This window comes from Oncorhynchus gorbuscha, linkage group LG11, assembly GCF_021184085.1.
Source record: "Oncorhynchus gorbuscha isolate QuinsamMale2020 ecotype Even-year linkage group LG11, OgorEven_v1.0, whole genome shotgun sequence".
NCBI classification, from domain to species: domain Eukaryota; kingdom Metazoa; phylum Chordata; class Actinopteri; order Salmoniformes; family Salmonidae; genus Oncorhynchus; species Oncorhynchus gorbuscha.
Genome location: NC_060183.1, coordinates 71,398,132 through 71,417,237, shown reverse-complemented (window position 1 = coordinate 71,417,237; position 19,106 = coordinate 71,398,132). Strand labels below are relative to the sequence as shown.

Here is a 19,106-nt window from a genome sequence, read left to right as displayed (position 1 = left end):
TAACCGGTGCCCTCGCACATTGACCCCTATATATAGCTTCGCTATTGTTATTTTACCTCTGCTCTTTATCTACTTGGAACTTTTATTTCTCATTCTCATTTCTATTTTTTAAACTGCATTGTTGGTTAGGGGCTTGTAAGAAAGCATTTCACTGTAAGGTCTACACCTGTTGTAGTCGGCGCATGTGACAAATACAATTTGATTTGATTTGAGAGAGAGAGAGAGGAGATTGTGAGAGAGAAAGAAAGGGTCCAGACGGAGAGAGAGAGAGACAGAGAAGTGATGAAGGAAGCTTCAAGTAGTAATTTTGCCAGTGTACAGGGCCCATTCATTGAATATTTGATGTAGACGGATAGCTGTCCACTCCAGCAGAACAAACCAGATTGGAATCCAGCCGCTCATCTGGAAAAGACTGTAATTTAAAGTCAGAGCCGCCGTGACATCCTCAAGATCCTCATTTCCTGTCTCATGATTCTTACTGCTGGACCAACCCACCTGGGCTCTGCCCCTTGTCACACACAACACGCATGCACGCAAACACACACACATAAATATGTGCGCACACAACACGCATGCATGCACGTACACAAACATGCACACTCAAACACACACACCTATCAGCCCGGATTTCCTGGCAATTATCGACCAAACTGAGCAGATTTATTCTTGAACAACAAGCAGTAGTTGAGTGTGCATCAGTGAGAGTTCAGGGCTGTCTGTCAATGATGTTATGGTACCAGATCCACGTTGTATTCTTCCTTATTGTCTCTTGAATGCAAGTGTGTATACATCAAAAATTACACTTTGCCAAGTGTTCACTATAATCAAGTTAGAGTTCACACACCTACTATTGCTGCTCCTCTCTCCCCTCCACCCAGGTGTCCAACCTGCTGGCCACACCACTCGCGTTACGTGCGTGAGCGTTGCAAAATAAATGTACACCTACATGCTATTTAATCATTGCATCCGAACTGCTCGCGTGCATCTGTGTGGCCAGGCGCTAAAATAGAACCTGGTTCTATTTGTGACGTTTGATGCGCTGCAAGTCCCGCCTCTCCCATCTCACATTGGTTTTTAGGAGCATACACCCACGTGGGTGATTGAAAGATGAATTGAAGTCCACACTCCAGTCCAGTTGGTAGTGGTAACGCACCTTAAAGTTGGTTGCCAACCGACATATAGAGTCTGAAGAAGAAGAAGCCTGAAGGAGGAGAGATTACTAGAAACAAACTTTGTTTACTCTTTTATCTGTGGATTAATTGTCGGAGTAGAGGACCTTGTCCATTTCAGGTAAAACAACAACCCAATGTTTATATCCCAGGACAAATTAGCTATCAACAGCAAGCAAGGTAGCTATATTTCCATGAATGTTAAATACTTTTCAACCTGTCCCCAAATGAATATAGTTGGTTCATTTTGATATTTCAACCTGTGTGTCCTGATCGCGTCTGGTGTGGATGGACAAAATCAGCACGCTCGCAACCGGTCGAGTCAGCATGTAAGAGACTTCCTACTGCTCCTCTCTCCCCTCCACTCAGGTGTCTAAATGTAACCGCAAACGTTTCTGTGATATATAATACAAAACTTGTCATTCTTCTGGTTTAGGTCAACTGTGTTATGGTTTTAATTTAAGATATTGTTAGGGAGTCAGTAGGTAGTCCTGACTGGGGCTTGAACCCATCACCTTTACTGTTACGTCAGGGGATGTGAATCTGATGGCGAGGTGCCTAGGTGTTGGATCAAGGTTGCTGCAACATACAATATAGTACACACTCAATCCTGTGCCTTTGCTACCCTTTCACACACCCAGACACACCCCCACACACCCAGTCACAGACACTCACTTGTCATCCCCTCTTGGTGTAAACATCTGGCACATCCATAAACAGTCACACACACACACCTCTCCTTTCACACACTCACATTCTTCCTCCTGTCTCCTGTACCCAGGTGTAAGTGTAACCTACATGCATCGCTGTGCCTGCTGCAGGAGGGAGACCTACAGTGTCAGTGTGAACACAACACCACGGGACAGGACTGTCAGCGCTGCAAGAAGGGCTTCAAAGCCAAGTCCTGGAAGGCTGGCTCATACCTGCCCACACCCAACGGATCCCCCAACACCTGTATGTGCCCCAGTTCTAACCCAGTTCTATCCCAGTTCTATCCCAGTTCTATCCCATGTTCCCTTTGAACAGGTCCCTCTTATCCAGCTCACTCATACAGAAAGTTCATTCCAGAATATTCTATTCTAACATGTCTACTTACTATAGGTAAGGTACTATAGGTACTATAGGTACGCTGAATAGAAAGAAAACTGCTGGTAACAATACATGTTTGCGGCTTACTGTAGTTTTGTCAAGTATAGTCGCCCAAAATGGTTTGTCTTATGCACTGTTGTTGATCTGTAACAGTGTAACAACTATGTATCTACTATGTAATTACTAAAACTGTGGGTTGGTAATCAATTGATTTTAAGGGATGAAGTATTCTGAAACACAAATTGTATATATAATATGTCACATATATGGCATTTAGCAGACACTTTTTACTGGACTTGTTACACTATGTTGGATCCTTTACGCATAAAAGGTTGAGTTCTTGTGTTATTTTTGATAATAAATATTTCTTTGAAACATGTATGAAGCATGTGGAATCCCCAGACGTCTCTGTCCAATGTCCTGAATGAAAGAGAGATGAGTTACGTAAAGAGAGAAGGACAGGGGGAAGAAAAGAGAGAGTGAGGGGAAGAGAGAGAGAGAAATCGAGATGCAGAGTTCTTTCCCCTTTACCTAAGAGCAGAGAACAAAGCTGTGTAGTGGTGGTGGGGGGGGGCTAGCGATCATAAAATAATCATCTAGGCCAGCTACTCCCGTCCTGCCACGAACTGCATATAGATCAGTGTTCCGCTGTCCTGGTCCCACGGAATGTGCCCGTCCAGCACCAACACAACGGATTTAACTGATTAATGGACAAATTATCAACGGTAGTTAATTGGTTGAATCAGGTGTGTTTGGTACTGGGTTGGAGCAAAAGCCTGCACCCACTCAGGTCAGGCCAGATTTAAAGAACGCTGATTTACTTGCTCTTTCTACAGAGTATGATAAATGAGGGAGGGAAGACTGTCAAATGAATGCATAAATAAACAGACACTTATCCTCTTTCTTTTGTTCCCCCCCCCCTCTCTCTCCCTCCTTTTCAGGTGCAGTCGCTGGTGCCCCCATGGGCGGTGGTTCTAGTAAGTTAAAACAAGCCAAGCAGAGGATGCTGCATCCACTTTCTCTCTCACCCCCACTCTCTCTTTTATGTATCCCTTTATCCCTCCATCTAACACATGGTTCCATCTCTCTGTTCTTCATCCAGCTCCCTCTGTTCTTCTTTGTTGGTTGCAGCGCTGGTCTTGTCTTCTATATTATTGATAGGCCTCCCTGTACTGTTGGCACCGTTATGTCCTTTTCATCACAGCTACGCTAGCTTTCACTGGAGGAATCTTTCCACAGTTCTTTCTTACTTATGTTGGACTGAAGTCACACTGGTGGAGAAGCATGGAAGAGAGAGATAATGAAAGAGAAAAGGGGGGGTGGGGAACGAGTGTGTGGGTGGTAAAGCAGAGGCAGGGGAAAGGATGTGAGAGAGAGAGAGAGAGAGAGAGAGAGAGAGAGAGAGAGAGAGAGAGAGTGAGACAGACAGACAGACAGACAGACAGACAGACAGACAGACAGACAGACAGCTACGCTAGCTTTCACTGGAGGAATCTTTCCACAGTTCTTTCTTACTTATGTTGGACTGAAGTCACACTGGTGGAGAAGCATGGAAGAGAGAGATAATGAAAGAGAAAAGGGGGGGGTGGGGAACGAGTGTGTGGGTGGTAAAGCAGAGGCAGGGGAAAGGATGAGACAGAGAGAGACAGAGACAGAGACAGAGACAGAGACAGAGACAGAGACAGACAGACAGACAGACAGACAGACAGACAGACAGACAGACAGACAGACAGACAGACAGACAGACAGACAGACAGACAGACAGACAGACAGACAGACAGACAGAGAGCAGGGGTGTGTGTGTGTGTGTGTGTGTGTGTGTGTGTGTGTGTGTGTGTGTGTGTGTGTGTGTGTGTGTGTGTGTGTGTGTGTGTGTGTGTGTGTGTGTGTGTGTGTGTGTGTGTGTGTGTGTGTGTGTGTGTGTGTGTGTGTGTGTGTGTGTGTGTGTGTGTGTGTGTGTGTGTGTGTGTGTGAAGGAGGGAGTGTGAATGTTTAAGTGTGCTGTAATGCGGTGTGATTCCGGGAGAGGAACTCCTAGAGGAATGAATAAAAGGGAATTTGATTAGGGATTCTCTCTGTGGAGACACTCTCTGCTCCGAGCGTTTAGATGGAAACCATAGGCAAAGTGGCAACATCAGACCTGACAGACAGCACTGGTCTCTCACTGGTCTCTCATTAGTTAGTCTACAGGCTGACTGGGCCGCCGTTACTTTTTGTGACAAGGAACTCATTTTTCACAAAATATTGCATGTTACAACCGGCACCCTATAGGACTGGATGGGGGACAGTGGTTTAAAACAGACTTGTAAAACTCGCAGATCTATATTCGATTTGTTTTAAAACTATTTATTGATTTAAATATATGACATATGCTTTTAGACTAGTCTTAGTGCTTCCAATGTTGTTTAGGTTGAAACAGGGAGGGGGATGTTTTGGGTGGAGAGGGGGATGTTTTGATTGGAGAGGGGGATGTTTTGGGCGGGAAGGGGATGTTTTGATTGGAGAGGGGGATGTTTTGATTGGAGAGGGGATGTTTTGGGTGGAGAGGGGGATGTTTTGGGTGGAGAGGGGGATGTTTTGGTTAGAGAGGGGGATGTTTTGGTTGGAGAGGGGGATGTTTTGGTTAGAGAGGGGGATGTTTTGGTTGGAGAGGGGGATGTTTTGGTTGGAGAGGGGGATGTTTGTTAGTCAACTTGGAATCTTCTTTCTCACAGAACTTTCAGAACATTCGCCTTTGACCACCTTCAACTACCACTACTACCTCCATAACTGAAAGTGAACGTGAACCTGAAACTACAGCCATAACCCCCACTACCAACACCAACACCAGAACCAGAACCGTTCACAACCGCTACTCAGGAAGCCTCTGCTACTATTCAGGGAGGAGGGCACCTAGAGAAGGTAGAGGTAGTGATAGGTCCAAAATTATAGATAGTAGTTATAGGTAGGGTGTGTGTGTTTATTTCAGATGTACATTATCTCTTGTGGATCATCATTGTCAAGCCATCATCTTGGTTGACATTAATGCAATATGTGGCTACTGGCTAGTCCCTCTAGTTCATTCATAGGAGAGAGTGGGCGTTGAGCTGCTACAGTATGGACTGTCTGACTGGATTCTTTTTGACTGACTGGGTTTGAGGAGCCCATATCCGACAGGACCAAACACACACTGTCAAGACCATGAATATAAAGTGGTCTTCAGAACCGGGTCTTGTTCCGACTGACGACGGTCCCAGGCTAAATTTAAACCTGGCATCTAGGGAGCTGGTGCGCCACTCGTGTTCCTCCAGAAAAGCACTTAGGACATGGGAAGCAGGGAAGGAGAGGCCCTAGAAAGAGGGAATGCCAGGAACGTCGTCTGTGATGTCGTCAGAATTTTCTTTGAGGAAATCCATTAAGTGGTGTTGTTGAACAGCGCAGCACTTTTTGGACTTTTTAGGCCTACGTCAGGAGATCCGATAAAGTCACTGATAAGCTGTGATTGAGGAGCAGCTGACTGAAGCACAGTCTAAATCCCTTTAGGGACTTTTCAAAGACCACAGTGTGAGGATCAAGGTTAGGTAGTGACACAAACTTGAATTGTCACATTTGACCAATTATTGCATACTATTTCCTACAAAGACAATTAAAGACATTTAAACAATTAAAGACATTGCTCATTTTATATACAGTGGGTCTACTGTATTTTATTTTCAGCTAGGCAACCACTGAGACAGCTATACTATTGTTAGAGAAGACCACAGTCTACTACCAGGGTTGGGGTTCATTCCATTTCAATTCGAGTCTATTCAGAAAGTAAACAAAATCCCAATTCCAATTCAATTGGGTAAATAGCCCACCCAATTTACCTACCTCAACCCCATACTGTTTTTATTTATTTACGTTTCTGCTCTTTTACACACCAGTATCTGTTTTATTTTATTTTAAATTTTACCCCTTTTTCTCCACAATTTCATGGTATCCAATTGTTGTAGTAGCTACTATCTTGTCTCATCGCTACAACGCTACAACTCCCGTATGGGCTCGGGAGAGACGAAGGTTGAAAGTCATGCGTCCTCCGATACACAACTTCTTAACACAGCACATCGAAACCGGAAGCCATCCGCACCAACGTGTCGGGGGAAACACCGTGCACCTGGCAACCTTGGTTAGCGCGCACTGCGCCTAGCCCGCCACAGGAGTCGCTGGTGCACGATGAGACAAGGACACCCCTACCAACCAATCCCTCCCTAACCCAGACGACGCTAGGCCAATTGTTCGTCGCCCCACGGACCTCCCGGTCGCGGCCGGTTACGACAGAGCCTGGGCGCGAACCCAGGGACTCTGATGGCGCTGCAGTACAGCGCCCTTAACCACTGCGCCACCCGGGAGGCCCCGCACACCAGTATCTCTACCTGAACATGACCTTCTGATCATTTATCACTCCAGTGTTAATCTGCTAAATTGTAATTATTATTCTTCCTCCTCATGCCTTTTGCACACAATGTATATAGACTCCTTTTTTTCTACTGTGTTATTGACTTGTTTATTGTTTACTCCATGTGTAACTCTGTGTTGTCTGTTCACACTGCTATGCTTTATCTTGGCCAGGTCACAGTTGTAAATGAGAACTTGTTCTCAACTAGCCTACCTGGTTAAATAAAGGTGAAATAAAATATTTAAAAATCCTAATTGAAAAGCACTGAAGAGAATTGGAGTTGGAATTTAAATGTCAGTACACTTCCTGAATTGACCAGAATTGAATGGAGCTGACCCCAAACCTTCCAAACTACACTCTTAGAAGAAGAAAAGAGTTCCAAAAGGGTCCTTTGGCTGTCCCCATAGGAGCACCTTTTTGGTTCCAGGTAGAAGGTTATACCTGAAAGGATTATCCTATGGGGACAGCAGAATAACCCTTTTAGATACTAAGAGTGTACAGCATACCACACCATATCAGTAGCTTTCTCTAAGCTTGATACTCTGATACACTTGACAATGGGCTTCAGATCTGCTATACTTAGCGCTACCACTAAGATGTGATGCTATCTTGCTTTATCTTTTATCTGGTGGTTAGAATAGTTTATCTGGCTAGGGCCTGACCCTGATGTTTGGAGCGTCTCATTACCTGTGTGTGTGTGTGTGTGTGTGTGTGTGTGTGTGTGTGTGTGTGTGTGTGTGTGTGTGTGTGTGTGTGTGTGTGTGTGTGTGTGTGTGTGTGTGTGTGTGTGTGTGTGTGTGTGTGTGTGTGTGTGTGTGTGTGTGTGTGTGTGTGTGTGTGTGTGTGTGTGTGTGTGTGTGTGTGTGTGTATGGCATATGGCTTGGCACAGTGAAGCTCATAAATCAACCTCATCCTCCCCTCTTCCTCCCGAGGAACAGAGGTCTGAGGTCTTACTCTGATGGTGGAACACACACACACACACACACACACACACACACACACACACACACACACACACACACACACACACACACACACACACACACACACACACACACACACACACACACACACACACACACACACACACACCCCACCTTCCCACCTCCCATCACCTTCCTACAGGTACAATACATGCTGTCTGACCAGGAGTCTACCCCTCTAGACCTAAGAATAGAACACCCTATAATTCCCAGTCCAGTCATAACAAATGACTGTACCAAGCCCTGCAAACCCTCCACACTCCAGTCCCCATTGACGATGTCTCAAGAGTCAGCACTATGACCTGTCTGTGTTTAGATTGGGGGTGGGTGTGCGTGCGTGTGTGCAAGTGAGTGAGCATGAGTATGGTTTTCTCATTGAGTTTGTGTTGGTTTGTGCATGTATGCGTGTGTCTGTACACGGGTAACCATCATTCTCCCCTACATACAGAACGCACATTCCATCCACACAAGTCTGTCTGCAGAGTGTATGTTGGGGAAGCGTGTTATGCTGTATAATAGGGGAAAGAGAAGCTCCTCTCTGCTTCCCTTCACACAGCAGAGTCTATCCGATTAAACAGCCCAGTAACATGTGTATGGGGTCAGCCACTACACTACAGAAACAGCTCCCTTAGTCTCCTGGGCATCCCACCCTGAGGCAGTCAACCAGTCAGTCAGTCCCTCCTCCAGCCAATCTGTCAGTCTCACTTCCAGCCAGGCAGCCAGTCAGTTAGTCCCTCTCCCAGCCAGTCAACCAGTCCTTCCCCCAGTCAGTCAGCCAGCCAGTCAGTCAGTCCCTCTCCCAGCCAGTCAGCGAGTCCCTCCTCCAGCCAATCAGTCAGTCTCACTCCCAGCCAGCCAGGCAGCCAGTCAGTCAGTCCCTCCCCCAGCCGGTCAGCCAGTCAGCTGGTCAGTCCCTTCTATTGAGCAGGCTCAGATGTATAGGGGACAAGCAGTCTAGTGGCTAGCCGGGCTGATCTACTTTGGCCAGATGGGTGTGGGGGAGGGAAAATGAGGGCTGACCAGAGAGACCAAGTCCTAACCCTTGGCCCCCCTTGACCCCTCCCCTTCCTAAAGCTGCCTTTGCAGGTCAGGTTTTGGCAGGTCAAGAGGATTCCCTCTATGCTAGTAGAGTAGTAGAAAACACAGACTCTGACTCTTTAAACCTTACACTCACACCACAGGTGGCTGGTGTTACCTTAATTGGGGAGGATGGGCTCATAGTAATGCCTGGAAAGGAATTCATGGAATGGTGTCAAACACAAGGTTTCCATGGGTTTGATAATATTATGAGCTGTCCTCTCTGCACCAGACTCCTGTGTCACACACGCACAAACACTTCTTGACTTTTTTTTTTTTAAACTCACACGTCTACATGCCATACACACTCACGCATACACATGTGACTCCATGTACAAACAGACTCCATCATGTACAAACAGACTCCATCATGTACAAACAGACTCCATCATGTACAAACAGACTCCATCCTGTACAAACAGACTCCATCCTGTACAAACAGACTCCATCATGTACAAACAGACTCCATCTTATACAAACAGACCCTTGTACAAACATGCTCCATCGTGTACAAACAGGCTCCATCGTGTACAAACAGACTCCGTCGTGTACAAACAGACACCATCGTGTACAAACAGACTCCATCGTGTACAAACAGACTCCATCCTGTACAAACAGACGCCATCATGTACAAACAGACGCCATCATGTACAAACAGACTCCATCCTGTATAAACAGACGCCATCCTGTACAAACAGACGCCATCCTGTACAAACAGACGGCATCCTGTACAAACAGACTCCATCCTGTACAAACAGACTCCATCCTGTACAAACAGACGCCATCATGTACAAACAGACGCCATCCTGTACAAACAGACGCCATCATGTGCAAACAGACACCATCATGTGCAAACAGACTCCATCATGTACAAACAGACTCCATCATGTACAAACAGACTCCATCCTGTACAAACAGACTCCATCATGTACAAACAGACTCCATCATGTACAAACAGACTCCATCCTGTACAAACAGACTCCATCCTGTACAAACAGACGCCATCATGTACAAACAGACGCCATCATGTGCAAACAGACACCATCATGTGCAAACAGACTCCATCATGTACAAACAGACTCCATCATGTACAAACAGACTCCATCTTACACAAACAGACTCCATCCTGTACAAACAGACTCCATCATGTACAAACAGACTCCATCCTGTACAAACAGACGCCATCCTGTACAAACAGACGCCATCCTGTACAAACAGACGCCATCCTGTACAAACAGACTCCATCCTGTACAAACAGACTCCATCATGTACAAACAGACTCCATCATGTACAAACAGACTCCATCATGTACAAACAGACTCCATCATGTACAAACAGACTCCATCCTGTACAAACAGACTCCATCATGTACAAACAGACTCCATCTTATACAAACAGACCCTTGTACAAACAGGCTCCATCATGTACAAACAAACAGACTCCATCGTGTACAAACAGACTTCGTGTACAAACAGACTCCATCGTGTACAAACAGACTCCATCCTGTACAAACAGACTCCATCCTGTACAAACAGACTCCATCGTGTACAAACAGACTCCATTGTGTACAAACAGACTCCATCGTGTACAAACAGACTCCATCCTGTACAAACAGACTCCATCCTGTACAAACAGACTCCATCTTGAACAGACTCCATCATGTACAAACAGACTCGATCATGTAAAAACAGACTCCATCCTGTACAAACAGACTCCATCGTATACAAACAGACTCCATCGTGTACAAACAGACTCCATCGTGTACAAACAGACTCCATCGTGTACAAACAGACTCCATCGTGTACAAACAGACTCCATCGTGTACAAACAGACTCCATCGTGTAAAAACAGACTCCATCGTGTACAAACAGACTTCATCGTGTACAAACAGACTCCATCGTGTACAAACAGACTCCATCCTGTACAAACAGACTCCATCATGTACAAACAGACCCTTGTACAAACAGACTCCATCGTGTACAAACAGACTCCATCGTGTACAAACAGACTCCATCGTGTACAAACAGACTTCATCGTGTACAAACAGACTTCATCGTGTACAAACAGACTCCATCCTGTACAAACAGACTCCATCCTGTACAAACAGGCCCTTGTACAAACATGCTCCATCATGTACAAACAGACTCCATCATGTACAAACAGACTCCATCATGTACAAACAGACTCCATCATGTACAAACAGACTCCGTCTGTTTACAGACTCCATCATGTACAAACAGACTCCGTCTGTTTACAGACTCCATCATGTACAAACAGACTCCATCATGTACAAACAGACTCCATCATGTACAGACTCCATCATGTACAAACAGACTCCATCATGTACAACCAGACTCCATCATGTACAAACAGACTCCATCTTATACAAACAGACCCTTGTACAAACAGGCTCCATCATGTACAAACAAACTCCATCATGTACAAACAGACTCCATCATGTACAAACAGACTCCATCTTATACAAACAGACACCATGTACAAACAGACACCATGTACAAACAGACACCATGTACAAACAGACTCTATCCTGTACAAACAGACTCCATCCTGTACAAACAGACGCCATCATGTACAAACAGACGCCATCATGTGCAAACAGACGCCATCATGTGCAAACAGACTCCATCATGTACAAACAGACTCCATCATGTACAAACAGACTCCATCTTACACAAACAGACTCCATCCTGTACAAACAGACGCCATCCTGTACAAACAGACGCCATCCTGTACAAACAGACGCCATCCTGTACAAACAGACTCCATCATGTACAAACAGACTCCATCATGTACAAACAGACTCCATCATGTACAAACAGACTCCATCATGTACAAACAGACTCCATCCTGTACAAACAGACTCCATCATGTACAAACAGACTCCATCTTATACAAACAGACCCTTGTACAAACAGGCTCCATCATGTACAAACAAACAGACTCCATCGTGTACAAACAGACTTCGTGTACAAACAGACTCCATCGTGTACAAACAGACTCCATCGTGTACAAACAGACTCCATCGTGTACAAACAGACTCCATCCTGTACAAACAGACTCCATCCTGTACAAACAGACCCTTGTACAAACATGCTCCATCATGTACAAACAGACTCCATCATGTACAAACAGACTCCATCATGTACAAACAGACTCCGTCTGTTTACAGACTCCATCATGTACAAACAGACTCCGTCTGTTTACAGACTCCATCATGTACAAACAGACTCCGTCTGTTTACAGACTCCATCATGTACAAACAGACTCCATCATGTACAGACTCCATCGTGTACAAACAGACTCCATCGTGTACAAACAGACTCCATCGTGTACAAACAGACTCCATCATGTACAAACAGACTCCATCGTGTACAAACAGACTCCATCGTGTACAAACAGACTCCATCGTGTACAAACAGACTCCATCGTGTACAAACAGACTCCATCCTGTACAAACAGACTCCATCCTGTACAAACAGACCCTTGTACAAACATGCTCCATCATGTACAAACAGACTCCATCATGTACAAACAGACTCCATCCTGTACAAACAGACTCCATCGTATACAAACAGACTCCATCGTGTACAAACAGACTCCATCGTGTACAAACAGACTCCATCGTGTACAAACAGACTCCATCGTGTACAAACAGACTCCATCGTGTACAAACAGACTCCATCCTGTACAAACAGACCCTTGTACAAACAGACTCCATCGTGTACAAACAGACTCCATCGTGTACAAACAGACTCCATCGTGTACAAACAGACTCCATCGTGTACAAACAGACTTCATCGTGTACAAACAGACTTCATCGTGTACAAACAGACTCCATCCTGTACAAACAGACTCCATCGTGTACAAACAGACTCCATTGTGTACAAACAGACTCCATCGTGTACAAACAGACTCCATCGTGTACAAACAGACTCCATCCTGTACAAACAGACTCCATCCTGTACAAACAGACTCCATCATGTACAAACAGACTCCATCTTGAACAGACTCCATCATGTACAAACAGACTCGATCATGTACAAACAGACTCCATCCTGTACAAACAGACTCCATCGTATACAAACAGACTCCATCGTGTACAAACAGACTCCATCGTGTACAAAGAGACTCCATCGTGTACAAACAGACTCCATCGTGTACAAACAGACTCCATCGTGTACAAACAGACTCCATCGTGTAAAAACAGACTCCATCGTGTACAAACAGACTCCATCGTGTACAAACAGACTCCATCGTGTACAAACAGACTCCATCCTGTACAAACAGACTCCATCATGTACAAACAGACCCTTGTACAAACAGACTCCATCGTGTACAAACAGACTCCATCGTGTACAAACAGACTCCATCGTGTACAAACAGACTTCATCGTGTACAAACAGACTTCATCGTGTACAAACAGACTCCATCCTGTACAAACAGACTCCATCCTGTACAAACAGGCCCTTGTACAAACATGCTCCATCATGTACAAACAGACTCCATCATGTACAAACAGACTCCATCATGTACAAACAGACTCCGTCTGTTTACAGACTCCATCATGTACAAACAGACTCCGTCTGTTTACAGACTCCATCATGTACAAACAGACTCCATCATGTACAAACAGACTCCATCATGTACAAACAGACTCCATCATGTACAGACTCCATCATGTACAAACAGACTCCATCATGTACAACCAGACTCCATCATGTACAAACAGACTCCATCTTATACAAACAGACCCTTGTACAAACAGGCTCCATCATGTACAAACAGACTCCATCATGTACAAACAGACTCCATCATGTACAAACAGACTCCATCTTATACAAACAGACACCATGTACAAACAGACACCATGTACAAACAGACTCCATCCTGTACAAACAGACTCCATCCTGTACAAACAGACTCCATCCTGTACAAACAGACGCCATCATGTACAAACAGACGCCATCATGTGCAAACAGACGCCATCATGTGCAAACAGACTCCATCATGTACAAACAGACTCCATCATGTACAAACAGACTCCATCTTACACAAACAGACTCCATCCTGTACAAACAGACGCCATCATGTACAAACAGACGCCATCCTGTACAAACAGACGCCATCCTGTACAAACAGACTCCATCATGTACAAACAGACTCCATCATGTACAAACAGACTCCATCATGTACAAACAAACTCCATCATGTACAAACAAACTCCATCATGTACAAACAGACTCCATCTTATACAAACAGACACCATGTACAAACAGACACCATGTACAAACAGACACCATGTACAAACAGACTCTATCCTGTACAAACAGACTCCATCCTGTACAAACAGACGCCATCATGTGCAAACAGACGCCATCATGTGCAAACAGACTCCATCATGTACAAACAGACTCCATCATGTACAAACAGACTCCATCTTACACAAACAGACTCCATCCTGTACAAACAGACGCCATCCTGTACAAACAGACGCCATCCTGTACAAACAGACGCCATCCTGTACAAACAGAATCCATCATGTACAAACAGACTCCATCATGTACAAACAGACTCCATCATGTACAAACAGACTCCATCATGTACAAACAGACTCCATCCTGTACAAACAGACTCCATCATGTACAAACAGACTCCATCTTATACAAACAGACCCTTGTACAAACAGGCTCCATCATGTACAAACAAACAGACTCCATCGTGTACAAACAGACTTCGTGTACAAACAGACTCCATCGTGTACAAACAGACTCCATCGTGTACAAACAGACTCCATCGTGTACAAACAGACTCCATCCTGTACAAACAGACTCCATCCTGTACAAACAGACCCTTGTACAAACATGCTCCATCATGTACAAACAGACTCCATCATGTACAAACAGACTCCATCATGTACAAACAGACTCCGTCTGTTTACAGACTCCATCATGTACAAACAGACTCCGTCTGTTTACAGACTCCATCATGTACAAACAGACTCCGTCTGTTTACAGACTCCATCATGTACAAACAGACTCCATCATGTACAGACTCCATCGTGTACAAACAGACTCCATCGTGTACAAACAGACTCCATCGTGTACAAACAGACTCCATCGTGTACAAACAGACTCCATCGTGTACAAACAGACTCCATCGTGTACAAACAGACTCGATCGTGTACAAACAGACTCCATCGTGTACAAACAGACTCCATCCTGTACAAACAGACTCCATCCTGTACAAACAGACCCTTGTACAAACATGCTCCATCATGTACAAACAGACTCCATCATGTACAAACAGACTCCATCCTGTACAAACAGACTCCATCGTATACAAACAGACTCCATCGTGTACAAACAGACTCCATCGTGTACAAACAGACTCCATCGTGTACAAACAGACTCCATCGTGTACAAACAGACTCCATCGCGTACAAACAGACTCCATCGTGTACAAACAGACTCCATCGTGTACAAACAGACTCCATCCTGTACAAACAGACCCTTGTACAAACAGACTCCATCGTGTACAAACAGACTCCATCGTGTACAAACAGACTCCATCGTGTACAAACAGACTTCATCGTGTACAAACAGACTCCATCCTGTACAAACAGGCCCTTGTACAAACATGCTCCATCATGTACAAACAGACTCCATCATGTACAAACAGACTCCATCATGTACAAACAGACTCCATCATGTACAAACAGACTCCATCATGTACAAACAGACTCCGTCTGTTTACAGACTCCATCATGTACAAACAGACTCCGTCTGTTTACAGACTCCATCATGTACAAACAGACTCCATCATGTACAGACTCCATCGTGTACAAACAGACTCCATCGTGTACAAACAGACTCCATCGTGTACAAACAGACTCCATCGTGTACAAACAGACTCCATTGTGTACAAACAGACTCCATCGTGTACAAACAGACTCCATCGTGTACAAACAGACTCCATCGTGTACAAACAGACTCCATCCTGTACAAACAGACTCCATCCTGTACAAACAGACCCTTGTACAAACATGCTCCATCATGTACAAACAGACTCCATCATGTACAAACAGACTCCATCATGTACAAACAGACTCCATCCTGTACAAACAGACTCCATCGTATACAAACAGACTCCATCGTGTACAAACAGACTCCATCGTGTACAAACAGACTCCATCGTGTACAAACAGACTCCATCGTGTACAAACAGACTCCATCGTGTACAAACAGACTCCATCGTGTACAAACAGACTCCATCGTGTACAAACAGACTCCATCCTGTACAAACAGACCCTTGTACAAACAGACTCCATCGTGTACAAACAGACTCCATCGTGTACAAACAGACTCCATCGTGTACAAACAGACTTCATCGTGTACAAACAGACTCCATCCTGTACAAACAGGCCCTTGTACAAACATGCTCCATCATGTACAAACAGACTCCATCATGTACAAACAGACTCCATCATGTACAAACAGACTCCATCATGTACAAACAGACTCAGTCTGTTTACAGACTCCATCATGTACAAACAGACTCCGTCTGTTTACAGACTCCATCATGTACAAACAGACTCCGTCTGTTTACAGACTCCATCATGTACAAACAGACTCCATCATGTACAGACTCCATGTACAAACAGACTCCATCATGTACAGACTCCATCATGTACAAACAGACACCATGTACAAACAGACACCATGTACAAACAGACACCATGTACAAACAGACACCATGTACAAACAGACTCCATCATGTACAAACAGACTCCATCATGTACAAACAGACTCCATCATGTACAAACGGACTCCATCATGTACAAACAGACTCCATCATGTACAAACGGACTCCATCATGTACAAACGGACCCTTCAGCAGATTTAGAGAATGGCCAGTAGAATTCAACATAAACATGAGCATGTATTAAAACCCAGCCAAATCACATGGTAATAAAGTAGTCCGTAGGAGGTCAAACGTTCAAGTAACCATCCTGTCACTCATCTGGGTGTCATTAGGTGTTCTGGGAACAGTCTCTCAATCCCTCCCTGAATCACAATATCATCATTAGCGTTGTGCAAATGGCTGTCTAGAGCCACGGTAACAAATGACAGGGACACCCAGACTGACAGGTGGCATTACGTGTTATTGTTATAATTTATCTTGCCTACATTAACCCAAACAAGTGACAAATTGTCTCATTATTCACAAATGTGTTTATGTGACAGGAAAGACACAAAATACAGAGGACGTGGTGGGTAAGAGTGTGTGTTTTTATATGTACGTGTGCTCGCGCATAAGTGTGTCATGTGACTACATAATAGTCAATTAATCTGTGCTGTCACGAACCGGCTCGTAGCCCGTAACAAAAAGGGAGACAACACAGATAAAGGAATAACTAAAATATATTTATTAACCAAAGTAAACTATATACAATTAACAATAATGTGTGTAGTAAGCAGTGTGAGTGGTTGTGTGCATAGATGGTGGTAATGAGGGGTGTTGAGGTGCCAAAATAAACACGCAACAAAATGTCACAAACAAAAATACCATTTGTCTGCATGGAGAGAGTCTCCTCAATGAATGAGGGAAAGATGTATTTATCCCTGGGACACACCCGAGCCTCCCTCCCGGCTCCACCTACCGCCATACTATTAAGGAAAACAGGAGCCAATAGAAAGAATTTGGCAGACAGAGGGGGAGGGTCGTCACAGTGCAGACAGACAGGACAGTCAGTGCAGACAGACAGGCACGTCAGTCCATTTGTGCAGACAGACAGGCACGTCAGTCCATTTGTGCAGACAGACAGGCACGTGTCATCACCAGATTATGTAATTATCCAGATCACTGTTTTTATTCTCTCTGTCACAGTCAGGGTCAACTCCATTTAAATTCCAGTCAATTCAGGAAGTCCATCCCTCATTACCTTGAACATGCTCTCTCTCCTCAAGAGCCCCTCCTTCCGACCAAGGACCCAACCGACTCCCCCATTACAAACCCCAAACCCCCTCACCGACACCCTGCCCCCCCCCCCCCCCCCCATCACCTACACCTATAGAGCAGGAGGAACTTACAACATCCATCATCATTACCACAGAGGCAACGCCCCCTACAACATCCCCTCAGCCACACCCCATCCACCAATCGCGGAGGAGCTCACGTCACCTGCCCTGACTGAGAGCCCTCCCCCCACTACAACCCCTTCCCCAACGGACCTGCCTGAGCCAATGGATGTAGAGAGAGAAGGTAAGCCAGACCCATAGAGTAGCAGTTTAGAATAGAGTAGATCTATAGCATTGAATCTAGATCTAGAAATCTTCCTGATATATTTGAAAGATTCCTGTGGTGTGGCTTCATAGAAAGATAATCTATTCCCTGGCACAAAAAGGGCTATTTAAAAAATAAAGAGGAAGTATGTTATATTGCACAATAATCACATCTGAAGTCAGAGCTGCTCATTCAATTTATATAATGACACTGAAACCCAGTTAATGTGGGCTAGCGTGAGAGAGAGGGCGCAAGGAAGGCGAAAGAGAGGGTGGAGAGAGGGGGAGAGAGAGAGCGCATTGGCAGTCGTAATAAAGGCCTTGGTTCACAGTCGTAATAAAGGCCCTGGTTCACAGTCGTAATAAAGGCTCTGGTTCACAGTCGTAATAAAGGCCTTGGTTCACAGTCGTAACAAAGGCCCTGGTTCACAGTCGTAATAAAGGCCCTGGTTCACAGTCGTAATAAAGGCCTTGGTTCACAGTCGTAACAAAGGCCCTGGTTCACAGTCGTAATAAAGGCCCTGGTTCACAGTCGTAATAAAGGCCCTGGTGCACAGTCGTAATAAAGGCCCTGTTTCACAGTCGTAATAAAGGCCCTGTTTCACAGTCGTAATAAAGGCCCTGTTTCACAGTCGTAATAAAGGCCCTGTTTCACAGTCGTAATAAAGGCCCTGTTTCACAGTCGTAATAAAGGCCCTGTTTCACAGTCGTAATAAAGGCCCTGTTTCACAGTCATAATAAAGGCCCTGTTTCACAGTCGTAATAAAGGCCCTGTTTCACAGTCGTAATAAAGGCCCTGTTTCACAGTCGTAATAAAGGCCCTGTTTCACAGTCGTAATAAAGGCCCTGTTTCACAGTCGTAATAAAGGCCCTGGTGCACAGTCGTAATAAAGGCCCTGTTTCACAGTCGTAATAAAGGCCCTGTTTCACAGTCGTAATAAAGGCCCTGTTTCACAGTCGTAATAAAGGCCCTGTTTCACAGTCGTAATAAAGGCCCTGTTTCACAGTCGTAATAAAGGCCCTGTTTCACAGTCGTAATAAAGGCCCTGGTTCACAGTCGTAATAAAG

The 19,106-nt window shown here is 44.8% G+C and overlaps 1 protein-coding gene across 4 annotated transcripts in view; it reads left to right on the top strand.

The window, feature by feature from the left end:
- Window positions 1-19,106, top strand: part of ntng2b (netrin g2b) — a 135,516-nt gene that overhangs the window by 95,253 nt on the left and 21,157 nt on the right. For all 4 annotated transcript variants that reach the window (XM_046290334.1, XM_046290333.1, XM_046290332.1 and 1 more), the window contains 2 exons: window positions 1,951-2,123; window positions 3,200-3,235. In XM_046290334.1, coding sequence (XP_046146290.1) covers window positions 1,951-2,123; window positions 3,200-3,235 — 209 coding nt within the window. The remainder of the gene's footprint in view (window positions 1-1,950; window positions 2,124-3,199; window positions 3,236-19,106) is intronic.